This window comes from Macaca fascicularis, chromosome 13 (genome assembly GCF_037993035.2).
Source record: "Macaca fascicularis isolate 582-1 chromosome 13, T2T-MFA8v1.1".
NCBI lineage: Eukaryota > Metazoa > Chordata > Mammalia > Primates > Cercopithecidae > Macaca > Macaca fascicularis.
The window spans coordinates 53,534,350-53,548,271 of NC_088387.1; the positions used below are offsets into that span (position 1 = coordinate 53,534,350).

A 13,922-nucleotide genomic window follows, 5' to 3' on the forward strand; every position below is an offset into this window, starting at 1 on the left:
AGCAGGTTACAATGAAGCTTTCTATTAAAAACAGCATGTTTGTTCTTACAACAAAAAAACGATAAATATTTGAGGTGATGGATACACTAATTACCATGATTTGATCATTGCACAATGTATATGTGTATCAGAACATAATTGTGCCCCATAAACATGTACCATTATGTGTCAATTTAAAAACTCAAAAATAAAAAGCAGTGTGTTCCTTACAAATGTAGCCAACAAGGGAGTCAGCATGACAGCCTGCCTGTCCTGTCATCCAGGCAAAAGCAGTAGGGATGCCGCCCTCAGAACAGGAGTGACAGCAGTTGGATAGCGAGCCTTCCGTGAATTTCACATATGAAAGGCTTTTGCTCACTTTTCTTTCTGTACAAGGATAAACTAAGTGACACTGCATTTCTTCTTTCTATCTTCATAGCAGCCTATAAAGAGGCAGGGCAGTAAGTGCAGTCCTCATTTTAAGGATGAGAAAACTAAGGCTCAGGGAATTTGAGTGATCTTAGACCAAAGTCACAACTACCCTGGGCTGTCACTTTTAAGTGTTCCAACCCTTGCATCCATGCCCACTCGGTGAGGCATGCTGAAGCCTGAAAGATAAGTTTGGTCTAGTCTCCCAGTCGTCGGACATTTAAGGTCTCCCATCACGTGTCAGCACTGCTGGGTCCCAGGCTCTGCTGCAGCCTTCATCTCCCAGCCGAGGCCACCTGACTCCCCCATGAAGGCTCCACCCATAGAAATGTCCAGAATCCACCCTGATCTTCAACAAGAGGGATTTAAGAGGTACTAGCCCACCTGGAATCTTAGGGATTACAGGCCACTTTCAGAGGCCAAGGAGGGCAGATCACCTGAGGTTGCGAGTTTGAGACCAGTCTGGCCAACATGGTGAAACCCCATCTCTACTAAAAATACAAAAATTAGCCACAAAAATTACAGATGTGGTGCACATCTGTAATCCCGCTATTCAGGAGGCTGAGGCACGAGAATCACGCTTGAACTTGGGCAGCAGAGGTTGCAGTGAGCCAAGATTGCGCCACTGCACACCAGCCTGAACAACAAAAGTGAAACTCCGCCTCAAAAAAAAAAGAAGAGGAAGAGGAAGAGGAAGAAGAAGAAGAAAGAAAAAGAAGAGGAAGAGGAAGGAGGAAGAAGAAGAAGAAGAAGAAGAAGAAGAAGAAGAAGAAGAAGAAGAAGAAGAAGAAGAAGAAGCAGCAGAAGAAGAAGAAGCAGCAGCAGAAACCACCCAATACTCTGGGACTCAGTAACACATTACACAGGAAATCAATCTGACCTGGATTGTATGCCCGAGGTGACACTGAGATCCCCTTCTGTTCCCTTTGCCCAAGGTGGTTGCAGTGACCTCGGTCCTGCTAGAGTTAGGACCTTGCCTTGATCTTGTCACTTTCTCATACCACCACCCACAGCTTGGTGTCTTGATCCCATATCTCAGCCCTGCCTTGTCTGATGCTCGTGGGCTGCTGCCTTAACTCTGAGGCTCATTCCCCCGGAGGACTGATCATAGCCTTTTCTCCTTAGCCTTGCCAATCCTGACCTGGACCAATTTCATGGATTATCTGTTGACGGCACATCCTCTTAGATTCCACATTTGCTGTATCAGCTCGGAGTTTTCTTCCTTTGATCTCTCTTGTCACCATAAGAAAGCCAGGCCTGGTATCTGACAAACTCAGTACCAAATTATACATCCCATTTTGCTCCCCCTGATGAACCATCAGCCCTACTAGGCTGGTCAGTTTCTTTTTCTAGATGCATATTCCGCACACGTCTGTCTCATAACTTTGTCCTCACCATCCTCTGCCCATCCTCTGCCCTGCCACCTCATCAAAAATCCTTTCAAAAGTATTTAATGAAATTCTACCCATTTTTCAGGGTCAAATTTGGGTGCCACATCCTATTCATCCCATCAACCCCTGAGTTCTTTCTCTTTTTCTGAACCCCTGGAATTGGTTGTACAGACATGTGACCCCTTAAAACACAATAACCACTTGAGCTTGCACCATATAGCACTGAGTGTGTGCCAGGAACTGCTCTACACACATAATGGCAAGCCTGTGAGGTAGGTGCACTGTGATTATCCCCACTAAATAGACAGAGAAAGTGAAGCACAGAGAGGCTAAGTCATTGAGCCAAGGTTTTGTAACTAGTAAGTTGCAGAGCCAGGATTTGAACCCAGGTAGTCTGGCTCTAAAGGACATGTTTTTAACCACTACACCATACTACCTAAACTCATAGCACCTAATACCTGACCCTGTGCAGCCTCTGATAGCCCTAATATTGTCATTTACAACTTACATTGTATGCTTTAATCCCTGTTTATCGTAGTAAGGGTTGCATCTTATCCAATTCTGTGTCTATTTTTAGTAAGCCTCAACATAATGCCATTTATTGAGGAAAAGAATCCTTTGATTGGAACGTTAGCTTGAACAAATGTTAACTTGAACAAATAAAGCTTGAACAAAATCGTTAGCTTGAACAACAACTTTCTATTTCACTCTGCAGGAGCTTCATTCTCAGGCTCACCAGGCTGCATTCTGGGACCCCTTCCAACCCCCATACCTCATACCCCCACCTCACAGACGAGGCCAAAGGAGGACTCCATATCGCCTTCCCAGTTGCCCTATTTCAGGCCCGCAAGTGCTTTTACCTGTGAAGCAGTGATTAAAAATCTTCTTGTCCTTCTCTAGATTCAGTTCTTTTATTCCTTTTTCAGTGTCTTTCATGGACAAATATAAGGCACTGCACAGAGATTTAAAAAAAAAAAAGAAAGAAAAGAAAACCCAGTTGGATGAGTGGGGAACATTTCAGAATGGTAAGTTCTGTCTGGGAGGTGAACACAAGCTCCCCATCCCCAGGTATCCCCTGAGCTTAGTCTCCCTCCATCAGATCATAAATAGTGGAGGGGCAGCATTCATATCTGCACGACTCTGTAGCCTGCACGGCGTTTAGCAATGCTGGGAGGTACTTAACGACTCCTAAATTCTCTTAAATTCATTCAGCTCTTTGTTGATTTAATTATTGGCGCCTGGGATGGAAAGTTGCCCCAATTTAGAGGTCAAAGATGAAAGGTTCTTAGGGTCCATTTTCTATACATTCTAGATCTTTAATGTCCCACAATCCTCATGTGGGGAAAAGAAAGAGATCAGACTGTTACTGTGTCTATACAGAAAGAAGTAGACATAAGAGACTCCATTTTGTTCTGTATTTGAGATGCTGTTAATCTGTGACCCTACCCTCAACCTTGTCCTTGAAAGAGACATGTGCTGTGGTGACTCAAGGTTTAACGGAATTTGGGCTATGCAGGGTGTGCTTTGTTAAACAAGTGCCTGAAGGCAGTATGCTTGTGAAAAGTCATCACCATTCTCTTAATCTCAAGTACCCAGGGACACGTACACTGCCAAAGGTCACAGGGACCTCTGCCTAGGAAAGCTCGATATCGTCCAAGGTTTCTCCCCATGTGATAGTCTGAAATATGGCCTTGTGGGAAGGGAAAGACCTGATCGTCCCCCAGCCTGACACCCGTGAAGGGTTTGTGCTGAGGAGGACTAGTATAAGAGGAAAGAAGGCCTCTTGGCAATTGAGATAGAGAAAAGCATCTGTCTCCTGCCCGTCCCTGGGCAATGGAACATCTCGGTGTAAAACCCAATTGTATGTTCTGTTTACTGAGAAAGGAGAAAACCGCCTTAGGGCTGAAGGTGGGATGTGCTAGCCGCAATGCTGCTCTTTATGCACTAAAAAGGTTTGTGGAGATGTTTGCATATGCATATCAAGGCACAGCACTTTTCCTTAAACTTATTCATGTCCAGAGATCTTTATTCATATGTCTTACTGCTGACCTTCTCCCTACGATGATCCTATTATCCTGCCACTTCCCTTTTTCTAAGATGGGAAAGAAAATGATCAATAAATACTGAGGGAACTCAGAGACCGGTGCCAGCGTGGGTCCTCTGTATGCTGAGCACTGGTCCCCTGGGCCCACTTTTTCTTTCTCTATACTTTGTCTCCGTGTCTCATTTCTTTTCTCAAGTCTCTCGTTCCACCTAACAAGAAACGCCCACAGGTGTGGAGGGGCAGGCCACCCCTTCACCTCATATCCCAATTCTTTAATGCTCTTCAAGGGACCATCTGTGGTAGACATTTGCCTTTAAGAAAGCGAATGCTTCCACTAAGCATATGTCTTATCTTTAAAATGATGAGATACAAGGCAAAACGGTGAGAAGTTCTCGTTTTTGTCCTTGAAGTAATACATCAAAGATAGCCTAACGAGAGAAGTTCTAAGCAACAAAACAGAAGGCCCCTTCCGTGTAGCCTGTGGCTCCCTGTAGTCCCAGCATTTTTCCCACTTAGTTCTGACAGCCCTGGCCAGGACTGTGGTCACTCGATGGCCCCCGTCAGCAGCTGCAGCTATACTGGGTGCCTCCTTGGAGCTCTTTGCCAAAAAGCTTTTGTGAGGAGGGGGGCTGCTGAGTCTTATTCAGCTCAGTTGACAAACTCTGTCAGACTCCCGTGCCATGCCAAGTCTTGTGTTCGTCATGCAGAAGTGCAGAAGGGGTGTCTTTAGGCTCCTCTCAGTGCCTCGCCCCACCCCGCCCTCCATAGAAACAAAATTCTTGTTGGCCATTTTAAGCAGCCAGCATGGGATTCTTCCCGACAGGTCTCCTGTTTCAGGGAATGCTCAACAAAAAAGCAAAACCACCTAGAAGAAAAGGATTCCTAAAGAAAGGGGCTCATGTGACAAAGATGTGAGATATCCAGGAAGGAAGAAATCCCATTCCCAACCTCTGTCAGGGGCTAGATCTTCCTGTTGGCCTCTGACCACCTTTAGGCTACAACTATCACCTGCAATTCCAAGTCAGCCAACATCAGAGGCCATTAAACCAGGTCAGGACATAAATGGCTTCCACCAGGATGGCTGTTTACCCTGGTTGGCCTTTCCTGAGTGTGTAAATGCGTGAACTTGAACTTGAAACCTTGCTTGCTTGGATGCATAGCCCCTGCCTTTTCCTTTCTACCTGAAGATCCTAAAGCTTTATTTCAAGACTAACTTATTATGGCTACTTTATAAATGCAATGATTATGTTTCTCTCTCTCTCTCTCTCTCTCTCTCTCTCTCATACCCAGTGTGAGGGAATTTGTACTCCATTAGCTTCCTCTCCTCAGCTGGTAGGCCTTGGATCACTCCTTCAGACCCAGGTAAACATTTTAGTACACCAAGTGCCAGTATTGACCTGGCAGAGTGGATACAACATCAGAGGCAGCCAGAGCAAGCCTTGGAGCGGGATCTGCTATGTTTGTGTCTATCAGAAGGAACGGGTAAAGAGAAGTAAACACAGAAAATCACCCTAAGTCAATGGTTTCTGGCAGTCGAATGGACCTCCTGGTAGATTTCCTGGCAAACTTCTGGCCTCCTTCAATGCATTTAATGGCCTTCTTGGTATCCCGAACCCAGGCGTCTCTCTCCTCCAGGAAGGCTGCCTGGAAGAAGTGGTCCTGCTGTTTGGTCGTAGTGATCTTAAACACAAACTGAAAATCAAAACATGTCCCATTAGGAATGACTTATTTCAAGGGCTTGGGGCCCCTCATGAAGCAGAGGCCATTGGCCTAAAACTGTTCTGGTCAAGAGAAACCCAAATGCCAGGGTGGGGTGTGGGTGGTGGTGAGAGGGACCAGCCCAAGGAGCACCACCCACATTGTAGGCGATGCTTGCACCAAAAGGTGAGTGCCTGACCAGGGGTTCAGGCAGCTCTTGATGTCAACTCACCATCCTTTTGCCAAAGTCCTGACAAGGGCTAGTCAGAGTGCTCCCTTTCAGTGGGATCATTCCTTTGGGGCTGTTGTCACTTTTCTTCTTATAGAATTCAATTCCATCTTCTAACAGTACAACCCACATGGGTTTCCACGTATTGAACACGCTCCCCTGTAATGACAACCAAAATAGCTGAGATGGGCAGGGCTCTTTGCAAACTGTATTTTCTTCCTAACAGGAAAGATTCTATATTTACTTACAGTTGGTTTTTAAAATGTTTTGTGACGTCATCTCTGTTCCTTCAACACAAATCCTCTGAAATCAGTGGCTTCTTGGGGAGCCATTCTCATTTCTACTCCCAGTTCTTTGCCCAAGCTGACCCCGCTCTCTGGAATACTCCTTCCCAACTCTGCCATCTCCTCTTTCTCCCCTTGCCTAACCTCTCCCCATCCTTCAGGGCTCAGCTTAGCCACCTCATGGATGAGGCTTCCCAAACTGCACAGACCGACCCTGATCTCAGGGGCGCCTCCCGCTTTTCTCACTGAATGTGCCACACGTCCTGGAACTTGGTTATATACTTCCTCATATAGTTCTTCAATTGTCTTCAGTATGGTGATCTTTCCTTCTCCGTGGCAATTGCACTATCAGGTACTTTCCTTGGCTCATGATACTGATCACACAGGGGATGTTCATTAAAATAATACAAAAGAAGATCATTTCCGAAACTGCCAAATGCTAGCAGCTATCACATTTCATTGAAAAGAGCAACCAGTCCTTCTTATTGTCTACTTCATCCCCAACCAAACCCTTTCCTGCTATGATTTCCCCTGCACCTTCCTTTTCATGCCTGGTTCACACCATTAAGAACCACAAAAGAGCCACCTCATAGTAACATTCTCACCCCCGCTATGTGTAAGAACTGCCGGCAGATCTTGCTTCTGAAACTACATCTTACACATGATCTTAGAGTATAGTTCTTTTTTCGAACTATATCATGTATTTTTACATGTTTAACTGCCTATTTTGAGGAGAAAAAACACAAAAATGATAATTATTGGTGTTCGGTTGGAAGGGTTTTATTTTTAAGGGTTTTAGAACATTTCAATTCTTGGGAGGGTTAGTCAGAATTGGAGAAAGAATTAAATATCCTAAAGCCTAGTGGTTTTCAAAATATGGCCTGCAAACCAACTAATCTGACTCACTGAAGACAGGTATAAATAAAAGTTGGTTTTACCCCAAATCTGCCTTCACTTATAAGCTCTGGCAACGCTGCTGAGATGGCTGGTTGAATCTTAGATGATCTAGCTCAAGCACTATCTCTCTCTCTGTCTCTCTGTTATTTTATTTTATTTTATTTTATTTTATTTTATTTTATTGAGACATGTCCTCTCTGTGTCACCCAGGCTGGAGTGCAATTGCACAATCTCAGCTCACTGCAACCTCTGCCTCTCAGGTTCAAGCGATTCTCCCACCTCGGCCTCCCAGGTAGCTGGGATTACAGGTATGCATGACCACACCCAGCTAATATTTGTGTTATTTTTTTTAGTAGAGACAAGGTTTCACCATCTTGGCCAGGCTGGTCTTGAACTCCTGATCTCAAGTGATGCTTCTGCCTCGGCCTCCCAGAGTGCTGGGATTACAAGTGTGAGCCACCGCGCCCAGCTGGCTCTATTGCTTTCTTACTGCCCACACTTGTGTAAGCCACTTGCCCTCTCTAAGGCTCAGTTCCCAGCACTAAAATGATAAGAATGACTACCTCCGAGATTTCTAGCACATATGAAATGAAATAATTTGGGTAAGACTTTATAAGTTCAAATGTGCTCTACAAATGAGAGGTTGTATTATTAAATATCTTCACAGATGGCCATGTATGAATGTCTTCCATGCTTTGAGTTTCCAACACAATGAACAGCTGCTCCTTCATCCTCCCTATTCTCAGAAAAATGATAATGAACTGGTATCACTATCATCCCAATGAGGAAGAGTCAAAAATATTTAGCCAGTTGCCATGTGGAGTAATGAATGGGAAAGCTGAAGGCTCTGAGGATCTGCATGAATGTATTTGTGAGGAAACACACCTCCCTTTGGTTTCTCTTCTGGTGGAATAAGGTTTGGGGTTGTGAATAATCCAGCCTGCCTCAGACTTGCAGGCCTCCTCCGTTATTGTATGACAAGTCATACAATGATGCTTGAAGTATTTAGGATGCTTCAATGTATGCTATGATTTGGGGTCAAACCTTGAACCACATTTGAGCCTCATGTCAATCACTTATTAGTTATACATGTCTTTGGGTAAAATGTTTAGTATTTCTGAGCCATAGTTTTTTTATTTTCTAAGAAGGAGACAATAATTCCATCTTAAAGCAAAATAAGTATTAGATTTAGATCATGTATAAAATATATATATAAGTATATAATGCATGTGATATGCTTATATGTGAACAATGTACATATGCATTATACTATATATATTTTTAAATACATATGTATACATATGTTTTATATATAAAGTGTGTAAAATCACTCTGTCAACTATTGCCACCCAACTATATGTTCCAGGAGGGCAAGAACTTACTTCACCATGATATTGCCAGGTGTTCAATCAATAATTTGTGGAATGAATGGTTGTAATTAAAATCACATTATGACCATAAGAAAATATTGGGGAAAATCTACAAGACATTGGTCTGGCCAAAAATTTCTTGAGCAATACCCTACAAGCACAGACAACCAAAGCAAAAATAAGCAAATAGGATCACATCAAGGTAAAAAGTTTTTGCACAGCAAAGGAAACAGTCAAGAAAGTGAAGAGACAACTCACAGAATGACAGAAAATATTTGCAAACTACCCATCTGACAAAGGATTGATAGCCAGAATACATCAGGGGCTCAAACAACTCTAGAGGAAAAAACTCTAATAATCCATTCAAAACATGGGCAAAAGCAGACATACAAATGGCAAATGGGCATATGAAAAAGTGTTCATCATCACTGATCATCAGAGAAATGCAAATCAAAACTACAATGAGATATTAGCTTATCTCAGTTAAAATGGCTTTTAACCAAAAGACAGGCAATAAGAAATGTTGACGAGGATGTGGAGAAAAGGCAATACTTGTACACTGTCAGTGGGAATGTAAATTAGTAAAACCACTATGAAGAACAGTTTGGAGGTTCCTCAAAAAACTAAAAACAAAACTACTATTTGAGCCGGCAATCTCACTGGGGGGTATATCCTGAGAAGAAAGGAAATCAGTATATGGAAGAGATATCTGCACTCCCATGTTGGTTGCAGCACTGTTCACAATAGATAAGATTTGGAAGCAACCTAAGTGTCCCTCAACAGATAAATGGGTAAAGAAAGTGTAGTACATATACACAATGGAGTGCTACTTAGCCATAAAATAGAATGAGATCCTGTCATTTGCAACAGCATGGATGGACCCAAAGATCATTATGTTGAGTGAAATAAGCCAGGCACAAAAAGACAGACATCACATGTTCTCACTTATCTGTGGGATCTAAAAATCAAAACAACTGAACTCATGGACACAGAGAGTAGAAGCATGGTTACCAGAGGCCAGGAAGGGAAGTAGAGGAGTTGAGGGGAAGTGTGGATGGTTAATGGGTATCAAAAACAAGCCAACAGAAAGAATAAATGAGACCTACGATTTCATAACACAACAGTGTGACTACTGCCAACTTAATTGCACATTTTAAAATAACTAAAAGAGGGTAATTGGATTGTTAGTAATACAAAGGATAAATGCTTAGTGGGGATGGATACTGCATTCTCCATAATGTGATTATGACGCATTGCATGCCGGTATCAAAACATCTCATGTACCGTAAAAATATATATACCTACTATGCACCCAGAAAAATTTACATTTTAAAAATTTAAAAAACTTAAAAATAAAAAATAAGATCACGTTATGTATTAATTAATAGATAGGACTGAATAAAGAAGGCATAATGATATGATTAACATAAGAATAGACACAATAAGTCTGACAATATTTCCTAAAATGATCCTATAGACCTCTGCAGGACAATATGTAGCGCAGCTTTGGCCAGTGTGGAGGCAGGTGGTTCACATTTGCACAACAAGGCTGTGCAGGAAAGATGCCTTCAGGGGAGAGGAGGACTGTCATTCTACCGGAATTTTTTTAAAAATTAAGATAAAATGTATATACATTGACAGTCGACCATAAGCTCCTCATGGATCTCTACTTTCCATCTGGTGCATTTCAGGCTGGCTTTCTGTGGTTTGTTTTCTGCTCCCAAACCTGTCCGTTGAGTTCAGTTCAACTCAAGAGTGGCAAGCAGAATCTATCTCAATTGTCAATTCAGACTGAGTAGTAGTGGATACTTGAGGCTGGACTCAGTGGAAAAGTGTCGTGATCCAACAGCCGTGTCTCCCATGGGCAAAGCAGCCATAAGTGGTGGCATGCACCCTGCAGTTGCTTCCATTTCTTGGGCTAATCAGATTTTATCTGAATATGAATGCCAAAAAGAAACTCAGACAGCAGCCTTGTGGGCAGGCATGCCTTAGTCGTATGAAAATCACTTGCAAAAGGTCTATAATGCCAGAATGAGGATCTCCACATCAATGTAGCCCCTAAGAAAATCCTTAATGAAAATGTTTTCAGTTTGGGTTCATGCCCCTTTAGCAATAAATTGACCATCCTGATTCAAACAGGGAAGTCTCTATTTCTGGTCTATATTTTGGGAGAATTTTGGCAAAGGCCTATTCTTTAACCCATGGTGTCACCCTGTCATGACTACCACAAAATAGAATTATCATCCAGTTCCCAAGAAACCCTACTGCTTATCTCAAAATACAAAGGGCCTCTATATAAAGGTCCAGTTGCCCAAAAGGAAGACTATTTATGCAAAGATAAATACTTGTGGGACTATCACTTTGCTTGTCCAAACATTTCCTTTGCTCTAGTTACTAAAATAATTTTCTAAATTAAAATACCCTATCTCTTTTCTGCCTGGGCAGAATAACTATTCCAGACCAACACTGGATTATTTCCCCTTTTAAAAATGAGCAAGATCAGACACTGGGCCAACACATGAAGTAATTCCAGTCAAATGTCTTTCTGTTTTGCATCTGAAGGAAACATATCTTAGAATACAAAGAGCTCCTGCAAATCAATAAGAAAAATACAAACAACCCTATTTTTAAGTGGGCAAAAATTATCAAGGAGGCACTTTGGTAAAGAAAACATCCAAAACTTATGAAAAGTTGTTCAACATCATTATTTATCAGGAAAATGCAGATTCAAATCACAATGAGATACCTGTACGCACCTGCCGGAGTACCTAACACTTTAAAAGACAGAAGAATAAGACTTGACAAGGAGGTAGAATAACTGGAAGTCCCAAATATAGCTAGCAGGAGTGCAGAATATCACATCCAATTCAGAAAAAATATCTGGTGGTTTTATGCTAAAGCTAAACACATATATGTCCTTTGCACCAGCAATTTCACTCCTGGGCAAAGATCTGAGAGAAATGAATGCATATTGCCACAAAGGTTACATGCAAGAATGTTCATGACACCTTTATTCATCATAGCCAGAAACAAAGACTAACCCAAATGCTCATCAACAGAATGAATAAGTAAACTGTATAATATAATATATGAACCCATTATTAACACAGTAAATGTATACTATGGAAAAAAACTTAGCAATTTTTAAAAAATGAACCGCTAGTACCTGGAATATTATAAATAAATATCATAGATGTTGAGTGAAAAGCAAACAGGCAAAACATGTACTCAGAGTATGAGTGCATTCACATGAAGTTCAACAACAGGCATAGCTTATGAGAAAATGTTACAGTAATGGTTACCGAGGATGGGAGTATAGACTAGGAAAGGAACAATGGAACTTTATGGCATATTAGAAATGTCTCCATCTTTATCTGTGTGTTGTTTACATGAGGTATAGGTATGTAAAAAATTATGACACACTTTGTGTACCTTATTGTATGTAAGTTACCCTTCAATTAAAAAACAAAATTGTTAACTCCAGGTCCTGTTAATTAACTCCATGGAGGGGTATACAGTGATTATAGTAACACCACCCTTCAAGTTGCTTCTATAGAAGGAAACTATTCCGCATTAGTTACTTCTCTCACTTAATCACTAGAAAAACAGCATATTCATGCAATGAATTGTCCTTGATTGAATTGTGGATTCTTTTCAAAGTCGCTATGCAGAATATTATTGAGTGATCTGGCATCATTTGAACGTAAAATGTGTATTAGATAATGGCGTTTTATCAGTAATAAATTTCTTAGGTGTCATAATGGCATTGTGATTATACAGGAAAATGTCCTTTTTCTTAGAAGATGTATGTTGAAGCATTTTGGGGTGACGTAGCATAGCATGATGTCTGCAAATTGCTCTCAACTATCTCAACCTAAAATGATACGTGTGTATATTTACATAAAAATATAGAGATAGGGAGAGACAAAGCAAATGCGCCCATCCATTATCAATTGATTAATCTAGGCAAAGGGTATATGAATAATGGTACTAGTTTCCTCAGTTTTCTGTGGGTTTGACTTTTTAAAATAATTTGGGAAAAGTATTAAATGAACGAATAGCATATGACTCTGCTATGTATTAAAATTTAGAATATACTTTTAGGGAAATGGATAGACAAATCTACTTAATAAAATTTTAAAAATACCGGGAAACAAGAAAAGAAAGACATGTTCTCAGAGCTAGAAACGAAAAGGTGCACTAGATGATTGCCAGAATCCCTTTTAAACCTAATATTTAATATTCAACCTCAGGACTCACTGAGATTATTAACTGCCATCATCACTCAGGGCTTTTGACCTTGACATTGGGATGCATCAGCAGCGACAAGCCAGCATTGCATTCCTTCAGTAGACAAAGCTTCCAGAGTCAACTGTCCAAAATGAGTCTGTGCTTTTCTAATCCAAGTGCAGCCTCAGGGGTCTGACTCCGAGGAGGATGTATTGTTTGGGATTCAGGGTCATTAGGCATAATGAAGAGGCCGATACTTTATGAAACAAGAGAAATCTGACCACTTATAAAGCTTAAACATTCTTCCACGCCTGATAGTGCTGATTTAGGTCAGGATGATGGAGTTTGAGGAAGTTTCTCTCTCCTCTTCACCACTACTGCAGCTACCAGTTTCTCACTCGGGTAACCTGGCAGCACCTCTCCCTGACCATCCCTAAATTTTCCCTTTTCTGGCCCCGACCCACTTGATGCTCACCCAAGGGCAAACCTGGAAGTGTGATTATGGAATGTCCAAATGATAGAGGAATTTAGGATCATCTACCAACACTGTCACCATATTGATAAAAAAAAAAAGTGGCGGCCCAGTTAAGTGATTGGCCTAGTACATCTGACCAATTAATGTTAAGTGATTGACCTAGTACATCTGACCAGTTAATGTAGAATCCAGGTCTCCTGATTCTCAGTTTTATGCTCTTTCCCTTCCCCTCAGATGTCATTTTCATTTTGGTTCTTGCATAACATTGAGGCATTCTGGAATCTGAATCGATTTCTTTAGACCACTTAGCTAGTTATTTCACTTTAATGGAGATACAGATACAGATATAGATATAGACAGAGATAGAGATAGAGATATCCATATGCTGTGTGTGTGTGTGTGTGTGTGTGTAGCATATGTGTGTTTTCACCCATTATATGCCAAAACTTGTGCATCTCCACAATGGGATGCTGAGTCAGATTTAAAGTTTTCTGGTAAATAGTTGTTCATCATCACGGGACTGGTATAATTTAGCACCTAAGAGTCTGACATTGCATGACACCAAAAGAAGAAATCATAAAGAATGGGAGATTTAACCATATTAAAAATAAACTCGGCTGGGCGCAGTGACTCATGCCTGTAATCCCAGCACTTTAAGAGGCTGAGGTGGGTGGATTACTTGAGGCCAGGAGTTTGAGACCAGCCTGGCCAACATGGTGAAAGCCAGTCTCTACTAAAAATATACAGGAAGTAGCTGGGTGTGGTGGTACACACCTATAGTCCCAGCTACTTGAGAGGCTGAGGCAGGAGAATCACTTGAACCCAGGAGGTGGAGATCGGGGTGAGCCTAGATCACACCACTGCACTCCAGCCTGGGCAATAGAGTGATACTTCGT

General features: G+C 41.6%; 1 protein-coding gene across 2 annotated transcripts in view; it reads right to left on the reverse strand.

Annotated features, from left to right (window-relative positions):
- PLEK (pleckstrin) overlaps positions 1-13,922 on the reverse strand; it is a 56,894-nt gene that overhangs the window by 12,851 nt on the left and 30,121 nt on the right. For both annotated transcript variants that reach the window (XM_065527012.2, XM_005575708.5), the window contains exons 2-4: positions 5,774-5,929; positions 5,354-5,535; positions 2,660-2,751 (exon numbers count right to left, since the gene is read on the reverse strand). In XM_065527012.2, the coding sequence (XP_065383084.2) occupies positions 2,660-2,751; positions 5,354-5,535; positions 5,774-5,929 (430 nt within the window). The remainder of the gene's footprint in view (positions 1-2,659; positions 2,752-5,353; positions 5,536-5,773; positions 5,930-13,922) is intronic.